At 48.0% G+C, this 14,767-nt stretch overlaps 1 protein-coding gene across 5 annotated transcripts in view; it reads left to right on the top strand.

Moving 5' to 3' along the window:
* ATF7IP (activating transcription factor 7 interacting protein) overlaps positions 1-14,767 on the top strand; it is a 187,320-nt gene that overhangs the window by 123,005 nt on the left and 49,548 nt on the right. For all 5 annotated transcript variants that reach the window (XM_054988342.1, XM_054988344.1, XM_054988341.1 and 2 more), the window contains one exon: positions 12,571-12,649. In XM_054988342.1, coding sequence (XP_054844317.1) covers positions 12,571-12,649 — 79 coding nt within the window. The remainder of the gene's footprint in view (positions 1-12,570; positions 12,650-14,767) is intronic.

Here is a 14,767-nt window from a genome sequence, read left to right as displayed (position 1 = left end):
AGTTTGCATCCAAAACCTCTAATGGCCCTTATCCTGATGGCTGGAATGTTCCCTATAACATCACCAACCCCAGTTATGTCACTTCTGCCAATGCACTTGTCTGAGTACCTTGAACTTGCTGAATCTCTAATAAAGTTACTTCAACCAATACACCTACGTGATTGTTATGGAGGACTGGGGATTCCTCCTACCAAGGACTGACATTTTGGCACAAGGTCCTAACATCCCCTGGACTCAAAGCCCTGACAACGGATACTACCGGCATCATGTTGCACAAGTCAGACCAGGGAACTTTGGAGTCACCAGAGGGACAACTAATCAATCTGGAACTGGAACAGAGCGTGGGCAATGAGGTTGCCAGAGACTCTTCAACGGAGCCACCCATATGGCTCAGCAACAGCGGACGAGAGCTCGAAGCGATCCCTAAGAAGTGGCCTACGCATTGGAACTGGTTTGTAACCACCCTGTGGGAGTGGGTGCCCCAAAGGTCATTGGGCCAACCGACCCGAGAGGAGAAGATGCGAAGGCGAGGGATGAGCATCAGCTGCAGTATGCCCGAACTGGAAGAGCTCCTAGGATCGGATGCAACGCAAGATGAGGAGCTCACCCTCTACCAAATGAAACCCTCGACATTACAGAGAGAGCCTGAGGAGGAGCAAAAGGACCCCATCCCAGCTGGGGATGGGAAAGACGCCCGAGAGACTAACTATGAGCACTTGCAGGCTGTATGGGGGGAGATGGGAGATATAAAGAGGGAGATCTTGCAAGTGACGAAAGGATTACAAGAAGTGATGCATCACCGCCGATGGTTGATGCCCCCCTGGGTCCTGGGCCTGATGGAAATGGACTAGGGGGGTCTTTTGGGGGGAACACTCAAGCCACGATGTCCCCCTACCCCCTCCTCCACGGAGAGGGCCTATAGGACCAACAGGACTACCCTCTATCAGCCCTCTACCCTAAGGAGGACCAAGCGCCCCAACATTCAGGGGAACAGCAGGGGGGCCACGAGGATTTCAACCTCTCCCTCAACCTTTTTTGGGGGGCCCAGCTCCACAGTTGCGAGGAGGGGTGCTGGTCGGGCCACCCCTGCAGCCAGGAGGGATGGTGGCTAGGCTGCCCCTACAATCGCCGCAGCTGATAGGAGGGGTGCAGCCACAGCCCCTTCTCTCATTTTTACCACTGCCTGGATTTCCAGTCACCCCACAAGGGGTCCCTCCCGCTATGCCACCCCAGCTGGGGTGGCACAAATTGGAGGCACGGTTCGAGGGAGACCCTGAGGAGTTGGGCTTTTTCATAGTGCATGCTTTGGAGTTCTTCCAAGAGTGGGGCCATACCTTTCCGAATGAGCACAGCCAAATAAACCACCTGAGTTCCAGGCTAGGTGGCTCAGCGGCTAAGTGGTATGAGGCCCAGGCCGCAGAACTGCAAAACCCCAGTACATTCATACAGGCGCTACAGGCTCAATTCAAGGACCTGCTCAAAGAGGAGCAGGCAATAACCAAAATGAAGAGGATGCGACTGGAAAGTTGGCCCATACGTGAATATGCTGCAGAGTTCAGGCAGTACACAGCAAAAGTGCGTGATTGGACAGAGGGAATCAAAATCGAATTTTTCCGGGCCAGGCTCAACCCTGATCTAGTGTCCAAGGCCTTGGTGCAAGATGATCCAAGAACATTGCTGGAATGGATCCAGCTTGTTTGTGAGGTGGAGAACCGGGAGCAAGTAGTAAAGCTACTGAAGATGCAGCACCAGGGGATAGCTAAGAAACCCTTCTCTGGAGCAGGAGGGAAAGAAAGGAGAGCCCTCATCCTCTGCTTCCCGGACGAGAAGCGGGTCATCCGAATGAAGAAGGGCCTATGCCTACAGTGCTGGGGAGTGGGGCATTTCACCGCTGAATGCCCAGGAGGGTGAAGAGAACCGGTGGAGAGGAACCAGATGATCAAGAAAGCAGCACTGTTGACGGGCAAACAGCAAACAAAAGCCCCTAAGAAAAGAAGTGGAGTGGCCACTGAGCTCTGGGCAGTGAAAGGTTTGGAGGGGTTGAGCGGAGATCTCTCATTGGAGGAGACTAGGGGTGTGCAAGGCCTGCCCGATTCGGTAAACCTGTTTTGGTTATAACCGAATCAGGAAACCTTTTTGGTAATCAGGGACTACCGAAACGGCAAGCCATTTCAGTATTGGTGATTCGGTAATCGTTTCGGTATGTTTCGGCCATTGATTTCAAAGGGAAAACCCTCTCCCGGCTTTCCGGAAGCCTGGGGGAGGCATTTTCCCACCGAATCTCGCCAAACTTGGTGGGGACCTTCTCCTAACTCTCCTCTAACTGCCCCCCCAAGTTTCAGAAAGATTGTACTTTGGGGGGGCATGTTATGCCCCCCCAAACAAGGTGCCCCCATCCTCCCACACTCTCCATTGTTCTCTATGGGGAAAAACAAGTCCTCATCTTTCTAGGTGGCCTGTGGTGGCATTTTGCAAGTAAAATGCCCCCAACCCTCAGGGGCCCTTCTCCCACCTGTCCTCCCACCCTCCACCAAAGCTCAACCTGCTCCCACCTTGGGGGGCCATTTTATGGCCTCCCTAAGTAGATGCCCTTTAACCCCCCTCCTTTTCTCCATTATATCCTATTGGTGGGAAATGAAGAAGTTTGTCTGGCTAGGGGTGGCATTTTGCAAGCAAAATGCCCCCAACCCTCAGGGCCCCAACTCCCACTGGTCCTCCCACCTCTCCACCAAGGCTCAGCCTGCTCCCACTTTGGGGGGCCATTTTATGGCCTCCCAAAGTAGGTGCTCTCCCCCCCTTTCTCCATTATTTTCTAAGGGGCAAACAACAGAGGCTTGTCTGGCTAGGGGTGGCATTTTGCATGCAAAATGACCCCAACCCTCAAGGGCCCTTCTTCCCCCTCTTCTCACACCCTCCACCAAGGCTCAGCCTGCTCCCACTTTGGGGGGCCATTTTACACAATATATGAATAGTACTTTAGACACGTTGCACTTTATTTATTGGCATAGAACTTCCATGTTAGCACTGGTATGAATGGTTTTCCGCCTATGAGTAGGGTTTGCAATTATTAAAACTGAAGAAATTGTATATTAAGCCTTGTACTTCTGTGTGAATTGCTTTATACCACTGTGAGGCTTGACATTGGTTGTATTATAGATTTATTAGTGTTAGTAAGCCAGACATGGGTAATTTTGCTTTTCTTGTGTCTGATGACAACGCCACAGTGAAGTCCTTGAAGGGCTTCAGGACCTCCACTGTCTGGGTGATGATGAGCCAATTCTCCCGGCTGAACTCACCCACCTGACTCGCACCGTGGCTCTCAGAGAGCCATGCGTGGAATGCGGCCTGCTGCTCCACCAAGCGCTCAAGCATGGCACAGGTGGAGTTCCAGCGAGTGCTGATGTCAGCAAACAGTACGTGCTCCAGCACACCTGTCCTGACCTGCCTCTGGTGCAGTTCGTGAGTGGCTGTCATGCTGCGCGAGAAGTGACTCGTGAGCCTCGGACATTTCTGGAGCAGTAACTGGAATTCACGAGTCCGGGAATCACAGGTTTCCTTCGAGGAGCCCGACCCAAGCGCATCTCTCACCACTAGGTGAAGCTTGTGGGCCGCACAGTAAATGCGCTCTTGGCTTAACTAGATCCGCTGCTGTCCTCATGTTGCTGCCACCGTCCATCACCATGCATCCCACGGTGGCGGGTCCCTGACCTATCCACTCCTCCAACTGTCTCCTCAGGGTGGCAGCGATGTTCTCCGCTGTGTGCGACACGTCGAGAACCTCGGCATGGAGCAAGGCCTTGCAGTAGCCGGCCTGGCGGTATCCCATCCTTCCCTGCCTAGCTGTAGGCACCTCGCCCCCACCCAGATCCACCTCGGGTTCCCACCAGTGAAGCAGTAAGCGACAGGTACACTTGCTGCACACTTGGGCAGGTCCAGATGTCGGATGTGAAGTGCACAGTTCTCCCGGCAACCCGGGACAGCTGTGCCTTCACATGGTCCCTGGCAGCCCTGTAAAACGAGGGCACCACCGATCTGCTCAATGTCATGCGAGCAGGGACGGCGTACCAGGGAAAGAAATCATGGAGTAGCCCTGGGAAGCCGAAATCTTCAACTATGGAGAACGGTCTTCCATCCACAGCCACCATATTGTCGATGTGGCACGTGAGGTGCCGGCTCGCCCTCTGGATCCCCTCTCTGGGCACACTAGGGCCCTGCTTACCAAGCATCTCCGGCAGAGAGGCTTGGCGTCCCTGCCCTACAAGAACCCGTGGGGGGAGAGCACCAGAGGAGCCTGCCTCCTGGCTAGCTGGCAGCCATGTGGTGCCACTCAAACTCTCCCCCTGAAGAAGCACCGCCTGGTGGTGCCTCTTCATGTGGGTCCTCATCCCAGACGTGGAGAGATGGTTCACATCTCTGTCACGGCTGACACGCTGCCTACATTGCAGGCACTGGGCAACTCGGGGGTCCTCCGTTTTCTGGAAGTGATTCCAGAGTTGGGAGCTGAAGGTTTGCCCACGCTTCAAAGGAGAAGCGCTCACGGGCCCACCCTGAGACACCTCCTGTGATGTGCTCTGGCCAGACACACCGTGTCCCACTCTCGGCCGGGCACTTGAGGATGGATGAGGCTGAAGGGGCAGAGATGTGGGCTCTTCCACCACAGTCTCTGCCTCTTCCTCCTGCACCCTCTCCTCCTGCACAGCCGCGAGAGGCCTGCTGCTGGCCTCAGAGGAAACAGGGGTGGACTGCCCCACAGGGGGTCTCACCAGCAGTTCCTCCAACATCCTCCGGGTTCCTGGGGTGATCGTGAGGGTTGGAAAGGTCACATGCCCCACGTCCATCCCAGGAGACACCACATGCTGCCCCTTCTCCAGCAGCTGTCTCACAACCACTGGAGGAGGTGGAGACTCAGCAGCAGGCCCCTGCCCAATGCCAGCCCCTGCCTGAGACACCTGGGTTGGGGATGGCCCTCCAGCAGCTGCCATAGGAAAGAGCCTTGCGAACCCTCTTCCTGTCACCAGAAGCCAGGCTGGTGAACGGCAGCAGCACAGGGGAGGGCCTCCTCCACTCAGATGGGGGGGGCTGCCGCAGCAGTCCCCCTCCCCTCCTCCCATCTAGATTTCTCTCTGGCCTTTCCCCCAGGGCCCCTCTCAGCTTGCCTTTCTGCCATGCTTTCCCCTTGCGCAAGCTACAATGACTATTCAGAAATCAAGGGAAAACAAAGGTGAACTTTGTTTTCAAGACCTATCTACCTACTTCTAAATCTGTTCTTCTTGTGGCTCTGTAACTTGTCTTGGAGACGGTCAATCTAATGTCTTTTTAAACAACCCTATTTATGTTGGGGGACCTGAGCCTGCCAAACAGCTGAATTCCTCCAGAATTGAGCTGGCCCTAAACCCCAATAACAAGTGAAAGCCTTAGACGCTAACAAGACTAGTATGCCTGGGCCGGTCTGGCTCCACCACGGGTGCCAGAGATGGGCAGTGAAACCCTAGTTATGGGAGCACTAATGGGAAGCCTATTAACAACTATACCAATATGAATAGAAATCAAATATAACCTAACTCTAACTACTGCTTGTCCTGCTGATGCCTATTTACTGTTCTAAACAAGCTACACTTGGTTCCCTATCAATTAAGTTGAGGATAATTAGCCACTGAACGCCTACAAACTGGCCTACCTTCCTAAGACACTATTTAATAGGAAAACTTTTCTGTGGTGTGTCTGTGTGGGGTGTGGATGCGGTGTTCTGAAAATGTACCTCCCCCCACCCAGGCAAGCAAAAACTCACCCCTATTCCTACCCAAATGTTAACCCCAGGGAGTCACAGACTCACCAGTCCTGCAGTCCAGCGATGTTCAGGCAGACAGGCGTGCAGCAAGTCCTCTCCTCCTCTAGGCCGGGAACAGAAAGGTAGGATGTTAGCAGAGATCCATAAACTGCACAACCCCCAATAGTCAAGGCCCAGGTCTGTTTTGGGCCTGGCCAGACCCACAGCCACAGTGCAGAGCCAGGCCAGAGAGTTAAAAGGCAGGAAACATGTAAGCAGTGGTGCAACCCCCCTCCCCCCATAAAAATGCTCCCAGTTTGGTTCCGTGGCTGGCCCCAAAGATGATACTGGGAACAATAATCCAAGCCACAAGAAAACCAAGGCCCACCCTGCAGTGCAGAGCTAGGCCTGGTTTCGGCCTGGCCAGGCCCACAGCCACAGTGCAGAGCCAGGAAACATGCAAGCAGTGGTGCAACCCCCCCCCCCCCCAGTAAAAATGGTCCCAGTTTGGTTCCATGGCTGGCCCCAATAGATGACACAGGGAACAATAATCCAAGCCATAAGAAATCCAAGGCGTACCCTGCAGCGCAAAGCCAGTGTCACAGTGAAACATTTTTTAGCAGAGGCCAGTAAATTGGCCCAGCATCAATTTAAACAAACTCTTTGCCTTCTCTTCCTCCCAGTTCTCCCCTAAAAAAAAATATCATACCAGTCCTCTCCTGAATGTCCAGCCCTGAGTTGATCCACAGGCAGAAGTCCACTCCACAGGCAGAAGTCCACTCAGTGCAGTCCAGAAGGCAAAGGCAGAGAAGAAGCAGTCTCTCACTCTCTCCACAGTCCAGCAGCAACAGAGGCTGCCCCAAGTTGTCCAGCCTCTAATTTAAATCCCCTGCTGCATCTTCTGCCAAAGATTTGAATCTATTGGTTGGAAGAAGGATGCAGCAGTGGGATTGGACACTCCTAAGTCCCCCCTCCCTGGTCTTACCCCCCCCACATCCCCCCTTGGAGTCCTACTCTATCACTCCTTCCTGCTCCCCCCTCCCCTACCTGGGAATTTTGGCGGAAATCTTTTGCTGCTTGCTTTGCATTGCATTTGCAGTGCAATGCTAGCAAGCAAGCACCTTGCAAAGCAAGGATTCCCGCCTTTCCTAGCAAGAGGGGTGAGGGGTGAAGAGGAGGTAGGGAGTCACTCACTCCTCTCCCCTCCCCTCTTCTAAGAGCCTGCAGGAAGCTGCAGCTTCCTGCAGGATTTTGCTAGCTGCTTGCAAATGCAAACGGCTAGCAAAATGGCAATTCTCTGATTACCGAAATGATTACCGAAACATACCAAAACGTTTTGGTAATCACCGTTTCGGTATTACCAAAATGTTTCGGTATTACCAAAACGTTTCGGTAATACGAAAACAAACCAAAACGGGTCTGTTTTGGTATTTTTTCGGTTATCAGATAACCGAAACGCACACCCCTAGAGGAGACTTCCACCTTGCCAGCAGGAAACACCAGCAACCTGTCATAGGGAGGCCCCGCCGGCAGGTCATAAAGGAACCAGAACCTCAAGAGGTGAGATGAAAAGGGGCTCTAATGTACATGCCAGTGACTTTAGTTAATCCCTGGAGGGGGACTCACATCAGAGTGTGGGCATTAATTGATTCTGGATGCACACAGGACTTGATTGCTCCGGCCCTAGTCAACGGGCTGGGATTGAACGTATGTAAATTAGACCGTCCCATTGTGTTTGAAGAGATGGATGGGTCTCAAATGAAAGGGGACCCGGCTAATGTGGAAACTGAGCTTGTCCCGGTTGGGATAGGGAACCACTGGGAAGCCAGAACTTTTGTCATGAGTAAGGCCACCAAGTTCCCTTTGGTGTTGGGGATACAATGGCTATGTGGCCATGGCCCATTTGTGAAGTGGAAAACGGGAGTGCTATATTGCTTGGAGAGGGGGATGCTGAGATCATGTTTGGAAGTTGGAGTGAGGACCAGGCGCCCCCTGCCTCCCTGAGAACACCTTGTTAACTCGGGGAGAGAACAAATTCCTCTTGAATACCAGGATTTGGATCAAGTATTTGATGAGAAGGAAGCTGATGAACTCCCCCCCCCCCCCATAGGGCCGCTGACTGTGCTATAGAACTGATCTCGGGGCAAAAGTTTCCAAAAGGAAAACTATACGCAATGAGCCCAGGGGAACGAGAGGAATTGCGCAAGTTCGTTGATAAAAATTTGGCACAAGGATTCATCCGACAAGCTAGTTCTCCTCATTCTGCGCCTGTGTTGTTTCAGAAAAAGAAAGATGGGGGTTTGAGAATGTGTACTGATTATAGGGGGATTAATGCTGTCTCCATGTCCAACGCTTACCCCCTCCCCTTGATCCGAGATTTGCTGGGAGTGATGTCCCAAGGGAAAATCTTCTCTAAACTGGATTTAAGAGATGCGTACTTCCGAATAAGGATAAAGGAAGGAGATGAATGGAAAACTGCTTTTAACATTCCTGTGGGACAATTCAAATATAAAGTCACGCCATTCAGATTATAAGGGGCACTGGGGTTTTTTATGAATTTAATTAATGAGGTATTACACAAATACCTGTACAAAGGTGTGGTTCTTTATTTAGATGACATGTTGATTTATTCTCAAGATTATGGGTCCCACGTAAAACTAGTACGGCAGGTATTAAAAACCCTGAGGGACAATCATCTGCCGGTAAAACTGTCCAAGTGTGAATTCCACAAAGAGGAATTGGATTTTTGGGGATACAGAATATCAGATCATGAATTAAAAATGGACCCCGCCAAAATACAAGCGGTAGTGGGGTGGGACCCCTCCCCCCAAACCAGAAAGCAACTGCAATCATTCCTGGGCTTTGCTAACTTCTACAGACCCTTCATAAAGAACTTTGCCCAGATCTCTTTGCCATTAACTGACCTGCTAAAAACCAAAGGGAAGGGACCACAAGGTTTTGAGCATCTAAAAACCCTATTCACATTCGAGACGGTCCTGCGGCACCCAGATGAAATCCAGAAATTTATTGTACAGGTGGACGACAGTGATGTAGCAGTGTGTGTGAGGGGTCATTTTGCAAGCAGATGGTGAGGGAAAATTGCACCCCTGTGCCAATGTGTCAAAAAAAATTCTGAAGCTGAATGCCATTGGGCAATATGGGATAAAGAAGCTTCAGCAGTCAAGCTGGCTTTGAGTACTTGGAGGCATTGGTTGGAGGGGGCTAAAGTGCCATTTGAGGTCTGGACTCATAAAAATTTAGAAGCACTGTGGACCCCACACAAACTTGGTGCCAAACACCTACGTTGGGCAGTTCTTCTCCAAGTTTAATTTTACACAAAAGCATCTCTCTGGCAGATCTAACTTCCTGGCAGACGTCCTCTCGCACATGCCCCAACATGAAAGCCGGAGAGAGGAGGTGATAGATACAATGTTTTCACCAGCTCAGTGGGGGGGGGCAATAACCACCTGCAGCCAAACCAGTCAATTAAAGCAAAAAGCTCCCCCCACGGACTGGGAGGAAAAGGTGAAAGAGGAAGCGGAGAGGGAGGGAGATGCCCTACCCAAAGACAAACTACAGAGTGGAGAGGGGAGAGGCTGGTACTGGCAAGATAAATTGTATATTCCAGCCAGTTTAAGAAAGGAGGTGTTGAAACAATGTTATGACTCCAAATTAGCTGGACACTTTGGGTATTTGAAAACATTGCATCTGGTACAGAGACAATTTTGGTGGCCAAATATGAGAAGGGACATTTCTCAGTATGTATCCACTTGCCAAGTGTCTTTGATGGGGAATAGCAGACAGGGAAAACAGTCTGGTCTTCTACAACTCTTAGAAACCCCCTCCTGCCCACGAGCTGTGATATCAATGGACTTATTTACTGACCTCCCCCTCTCGAAGGGAAAAATTGTAATTTTAGTAGTGGTTGATTTGTTCTCTAAGCAAGCTCATTTCGTACCATGCTCTAAAATTCCAACTGCAAAGAGACTAGCCTCCCTCTTTATGCAACACATAGTCAGACTGCACTCATTTCTGAATAAGGTAATATCCGATACGGGAGTCCAGTTTGTTGCCAACTTCTGGCGAGAGCTAATGCAGGTAGCAGGGATTGAACAAGACGTTAGCTCTGCCCATCACCTTAAGACCGACAGAAAAACAGAAAGAGTTAATCAAGTGCTGGAGCAATTCTTATGGTGCTACATAAATTACCAGCAAGATAACTGGACTGATTTTCTAATTTTTGCCGAATATTGTTATAACAACTTAGTACATAGCTCCACGGGGGCCTCCCCCTTCATAATAGCCCATGGATATGAAGGCACAGCAATGCCATTTCTGAAAACCCCAGCCAACCATAAGCCAGGGGATCTGGGAGAATGGTGGTCTACCTTAACCACACTATGGGACATAATTAAAATGACTCTGGAAAAAGCCAAAGAGGATTACAAAATATACGCAGACAAAAAAAGGTCTATCCCTTGGAAATTACAAGTGGGAGATCAGGTGTACATCTCTACTAAACACCTCAGAGGAGAGCAACCCAGTAAAAAACTGGAGTGGAAATTCTTAGATCCATTTCAGGTCAAGGAAATAATCAATGAATTGACTGTAGTGGTAAATATACCCAAGAACTTTAAAAATGTCCACCCCGTATTTCATTTCATTGTCCTGAAGAAAGCTCCCCTACCTGATAAACGGCACCTCGATCGTGGAGTTCCCCCCCCCACCCTCGTGGTAGACGGACAGCTGCACCATGAAGTGTAAGAAATCCTGGACTCTAAATAGAAACGAGGAGAACTGTTTTATTTAATTTGTTGAGTGCAGTTCGATGAAAGTCAGAGGGAGTGGGTAAAAGCATCAAATGTAAATGCCCAGAGACTTGTAAACAAATTTCACAAGGCTTACCCTAACAAACGGGGGCCAGTCTAAGGGGGGGGAGACTTATTGGGGGAGGGCAATATGTCGTATATGCCTGTCAGCATATATGAATGTATTCTGTCAGCATATCTTCCATGAACATATTTTGTATTCTGTACTGGTCCTCTGAGGGCATGAGAAGTTTCCCATTGATATTAAGGCAGTAGGTTCTCTCTCAAGTATTTACTTTCTCTTTCCCCGCTGCTTCCAGAAGTGTCCTTGAAAGCTGCTTGCAGCCAGCTCGAAATGTATCCCTCTTGGGAACTGTGATGATTTCATTCTTTATTCTGTCTAGTCTAAACCTAGCTCTTCCCTGGCAACCCCCTGGGCTAGTTCGTGCCCAAAACCTCTAACATCCCTTATCCTGATGGCGGGAACATTCCCTATAACTAACATTACTAACCCCAGTTATGTCACTTCTGCCAATGCACTTGTCTGAGTACCTTGAACTTGCTGAATCTCTAATAAAGTTACTTCAACCAATACACCTGCATGATTGTTGTGGAGGACTGGGGATTCTACCTGCCAAGGACTGACATTTTGGCACAAGGCCCTAACATCCCATGGACTCAAAGCCCTGACAATGGACTACCAGCATCATGTTGCACGAGTCAGACCAGGGAACTTTGGAGTCAACAGAGGGGCAACTAATCAATCTGGAACTGGAACAGAGCATGGGCAATGAGGTTGCTGGAGACTCTTCAACGGAGCCACCCATATGGCTCAGCAACGATGGATGACAGCTCGGAGCGATCCCTAAGAAGGGGCCTATGCATTGGAACTGGCTTGTAACCACCCTGCGGGAGTGGGTGCCCCGAAGGTTGTTGGGCCAACCAACCTAAGAGGAGAAGATGCAGGTTTTTTACTCAGTTGAACTTCATGCCTTAGATTCTGAACCCTTTATAAAACAATGGAGAGCCCATTACTAGGTGTAGGGTAATAGAACCATCTTCATATGTTGGAATATACAATATTAAGTTGACTTTGTGCTGTACAGTTAGTACTTTCAGATTGCCAGTGACATGTTCAATAAAAACTATACAAGTGAATGGTGTTCTCCCCACTACCACCGTTATGAGAAAGTAGTCTGAGCTGTTTGTTTCAAATTTATTAATGTTTTATCTGGTCAGTAGAAAAGACCAAGAATCCAGTAGCACCTAAAAAGCTAACAAAATTTGTGGTAGGGTTTGAGCTTTTGTGAGTCACAGCTCACTTCTTCTGTGAGTCATGACAGCTCATACCCTGCCACAAATTTTGTTAGCCTTATAGGTGCTACTGGACTCTTGTTCTTTGCAACTGCTACAGACAGATTAATACAGCTACCCATCTTGAGTTATCTCTTTGGGTTTAATTTCTTTTAACAATGCCATTGTTTGTTGAAGTCCATAGTGGGGATATTCTTTAGTTCTTGGCATTAAAATGGTCCTTTGTAGTGTACATTCTTTACACTCAAAAACTACAGAATATTTTATAAGAGAGCATTATCAATGATTTGTTCCTCCTCGAAAACTGAGGTTTCATTGTCTACTATATCACTTTCCAGTTATGATGGCTTTACATCTATGTTGCCCTTAAATATCTAGCCTATGTCGCCTTTTCTTCTGCTGCTTATTTTGGCAATTCCCTTGGAATCAAGTAAAGTAGGTTTTTTTCCTTTACTGGCACTTTGTGGAGCTTGGCTTCTCTTCATGTCAGTTCCACTGTCAACTAAAAGTATCTTTTCATTTGCCAAAGCGTTTGGGAATGTATCGAGCTTGCTGGTTTTTTGCTGATGATTACTGACTTTTAGTCTGATTTTCTTTCTTATGAAGGTTTTAAATATCAAAGTATGTGACTTTAGTCCTCTTTTGGAAAGGTGACAAATTTTATAAATGTTTGTCTTTCAGAGTGGAAAGGCCACAGGTGGTGCTTCAAGCAGTGTCATTGACCTCACGCTGGATGATGAAGACGATGGCTCTTCTCAAAGTAAGTGAGGATATATGATTGAGAATTAGCTGAGACTGGTGAATGGTATAAATCGTAACTTCCCAAAAGAGATGATAGTAACTTTTAGAGAAGTGAATGTGAGAGATCTGCTAAATAAAAAAGGTCTGTTGAGTAAGCATTCAGCAGAGTATTTTACATTTTATATGCCTTGCTGTGTTCTGGGGTAGATATTAGCCGTTTGTGTGTGCAGTGTGTCTGCTTGCATTCTGTTTGTACTTGCAGCAGGAACACATTTTTATTGTTTATTTAAAATTTTACCCAGTTTTTCTCCCGCACTGCAGGACAAACAGCAGCTTTAAAGTCACAAACCGTTCTAAATCATAGTGGAATAATGAAAGAGAAAATAGCACTTCTACCATCATAAAATTCTTCACGGACTTTCAAGAGCTCATCTGTATCATTCAGTCTTGCCCAATGTCTTAAATCTTTGGAGAGCAGGATCCTTTCTCACTGCCTCAGGAAGGCTATTCAACAAAACAGGAGCAGCCGCAGAAAATGTCTGGGCTCGTCTGAGGCAGTCCTTTATTGACTCACAACATAACAATAATAGAGGCTGGGATGATGACTGCGGTTGTTGTCAAGGTTCCTGTGAGGAGAGAGAGTCTCTCATATATGAAGGTTCCAGCTCACGAAGAGCTGTAACGCCTGAAACTGGCACTTTGAATTGAATGCAGAAACAAATGCAAAGATTTAAAAATTAGGATAATATGCTCAAAATGTTAACCCTTGTTAACAGTCATATCACCTGAGACAATTGAAGCTCCCACATTGCCTTCAACATTAGTCACATACAGTGTACATCACACTAGTCCAGCCTCAGGGTTACTGTAGCAAGGATAGTAAGGTCAGATCTACTGGGTCTGAAAAAAAGGTGATAATTTCCAAGCCCAGACTGCTTTTTGCCACCTGATACAGCTCCTTTGGGCAGAAGAGCTGGACCTTCTGGAGCTCTCAAATGAGTTTGTTAATTCCATTTAATGAAAGACTAAGGTGGGCAGCACAACTCCTTTCAGGACCTAGGTCTTTCCAGCCAGCATCTGCTTTGTCTTGTCTGAATGAAGTATCAGCATGTTCTCTCTCAGGCACTTGACAACAGCCTTCAGCCACTGACATAATACAAAGGCTTTTGGAGGCTTATTTAAAGTGATGTATTGATGGGAGCCCACTCCAAAGCTTCAGACTCTTTCAATAGTCTTGCTTAGATGTTGAATGACATTGGTAGTACAGAAACGTGTGGAACCTCACAAGAAAGTTCCTGGGGTGTTGACTCAAAATAACAACTTTTCTCTCTCAGAAACAACTGGAACTACTTAGGCACCATTCCTCTGATACCAGCTTCATGTCCGTTGACCAACTCTGTCAAAAACAGCCAAAGGTTTAATAAAGTTAAAAAGAAGGCACTGCCGTTACTGAATTGAAGTCAGAAATCATCCAGCAAAGAAACGAATAAAGTCTTCTTTATCAATAGACAAATGACTGCCTCTTTCTAAAGCTTTGGGAAATCTCCATATGCTAGAAAACATAGATAATACTTGCCTATAGATTCACTGCCCTCTTCTAGCAGACCTTCACTAGCCAGAAATGGCAGTGATCCAACCTGCATGTAAAGTGGCCTTTTCAACACCCTTAATTCTGCTGACATCTGTCAGGGATAACAGGCAAAGAATCTATAAAATACACACCAGATGATGTTTCAGATATTTCTATTGCTTAATGTTCTCTTGGCTCCCAGATTAGAATGTATCTGAGAGGTTTTGTAAGCAAAGAATCCAACAAAGCATCACAACTAAAAGTCAATTATTATTTTACAGCTCCATCCTTAGTGTCATTAAAGACCAAACAGCCCTGAATAATTGATGCAGAGGAGTTAGCCGTGTTAGTCTGTAGTAGCAAAATCAAAAAGAGTCCAGTAGCACCTTTAAGACTAACCAACTTTATTGTAGCATAAGCTTTCGAGAATCACAGTTCTCTTCGTCAGATGCATCTGACGAAGAGAACTGTGATTCTCGAAAGCTTATGCTACAATAAAGTTGGTTAGTCTTAAAGGTGCTACTGGACTCTTTGATTTTGCTGAATAATTGAGTTAGACATACTTCT

The sequence above is a fragment of the Eublepharis macularius genome, chromosome 9 (assembly GCF_028583425.1).
Source record: "Eublepharis macularius isolate TG4126 chromosome 9, MPM_Emac_v1.0, whole genome shotgun sequence".
NCBI lineage: Eukaryota > Metazoa > Chordata > Lepidosauria > Squamata > Eublepharidae > Eublepharis > Eublepharis macularius.
Note: the sequence above shows the minus strand (reverse complement) of the source record. Positions and strands in the feature narration are given on the sequence as shown.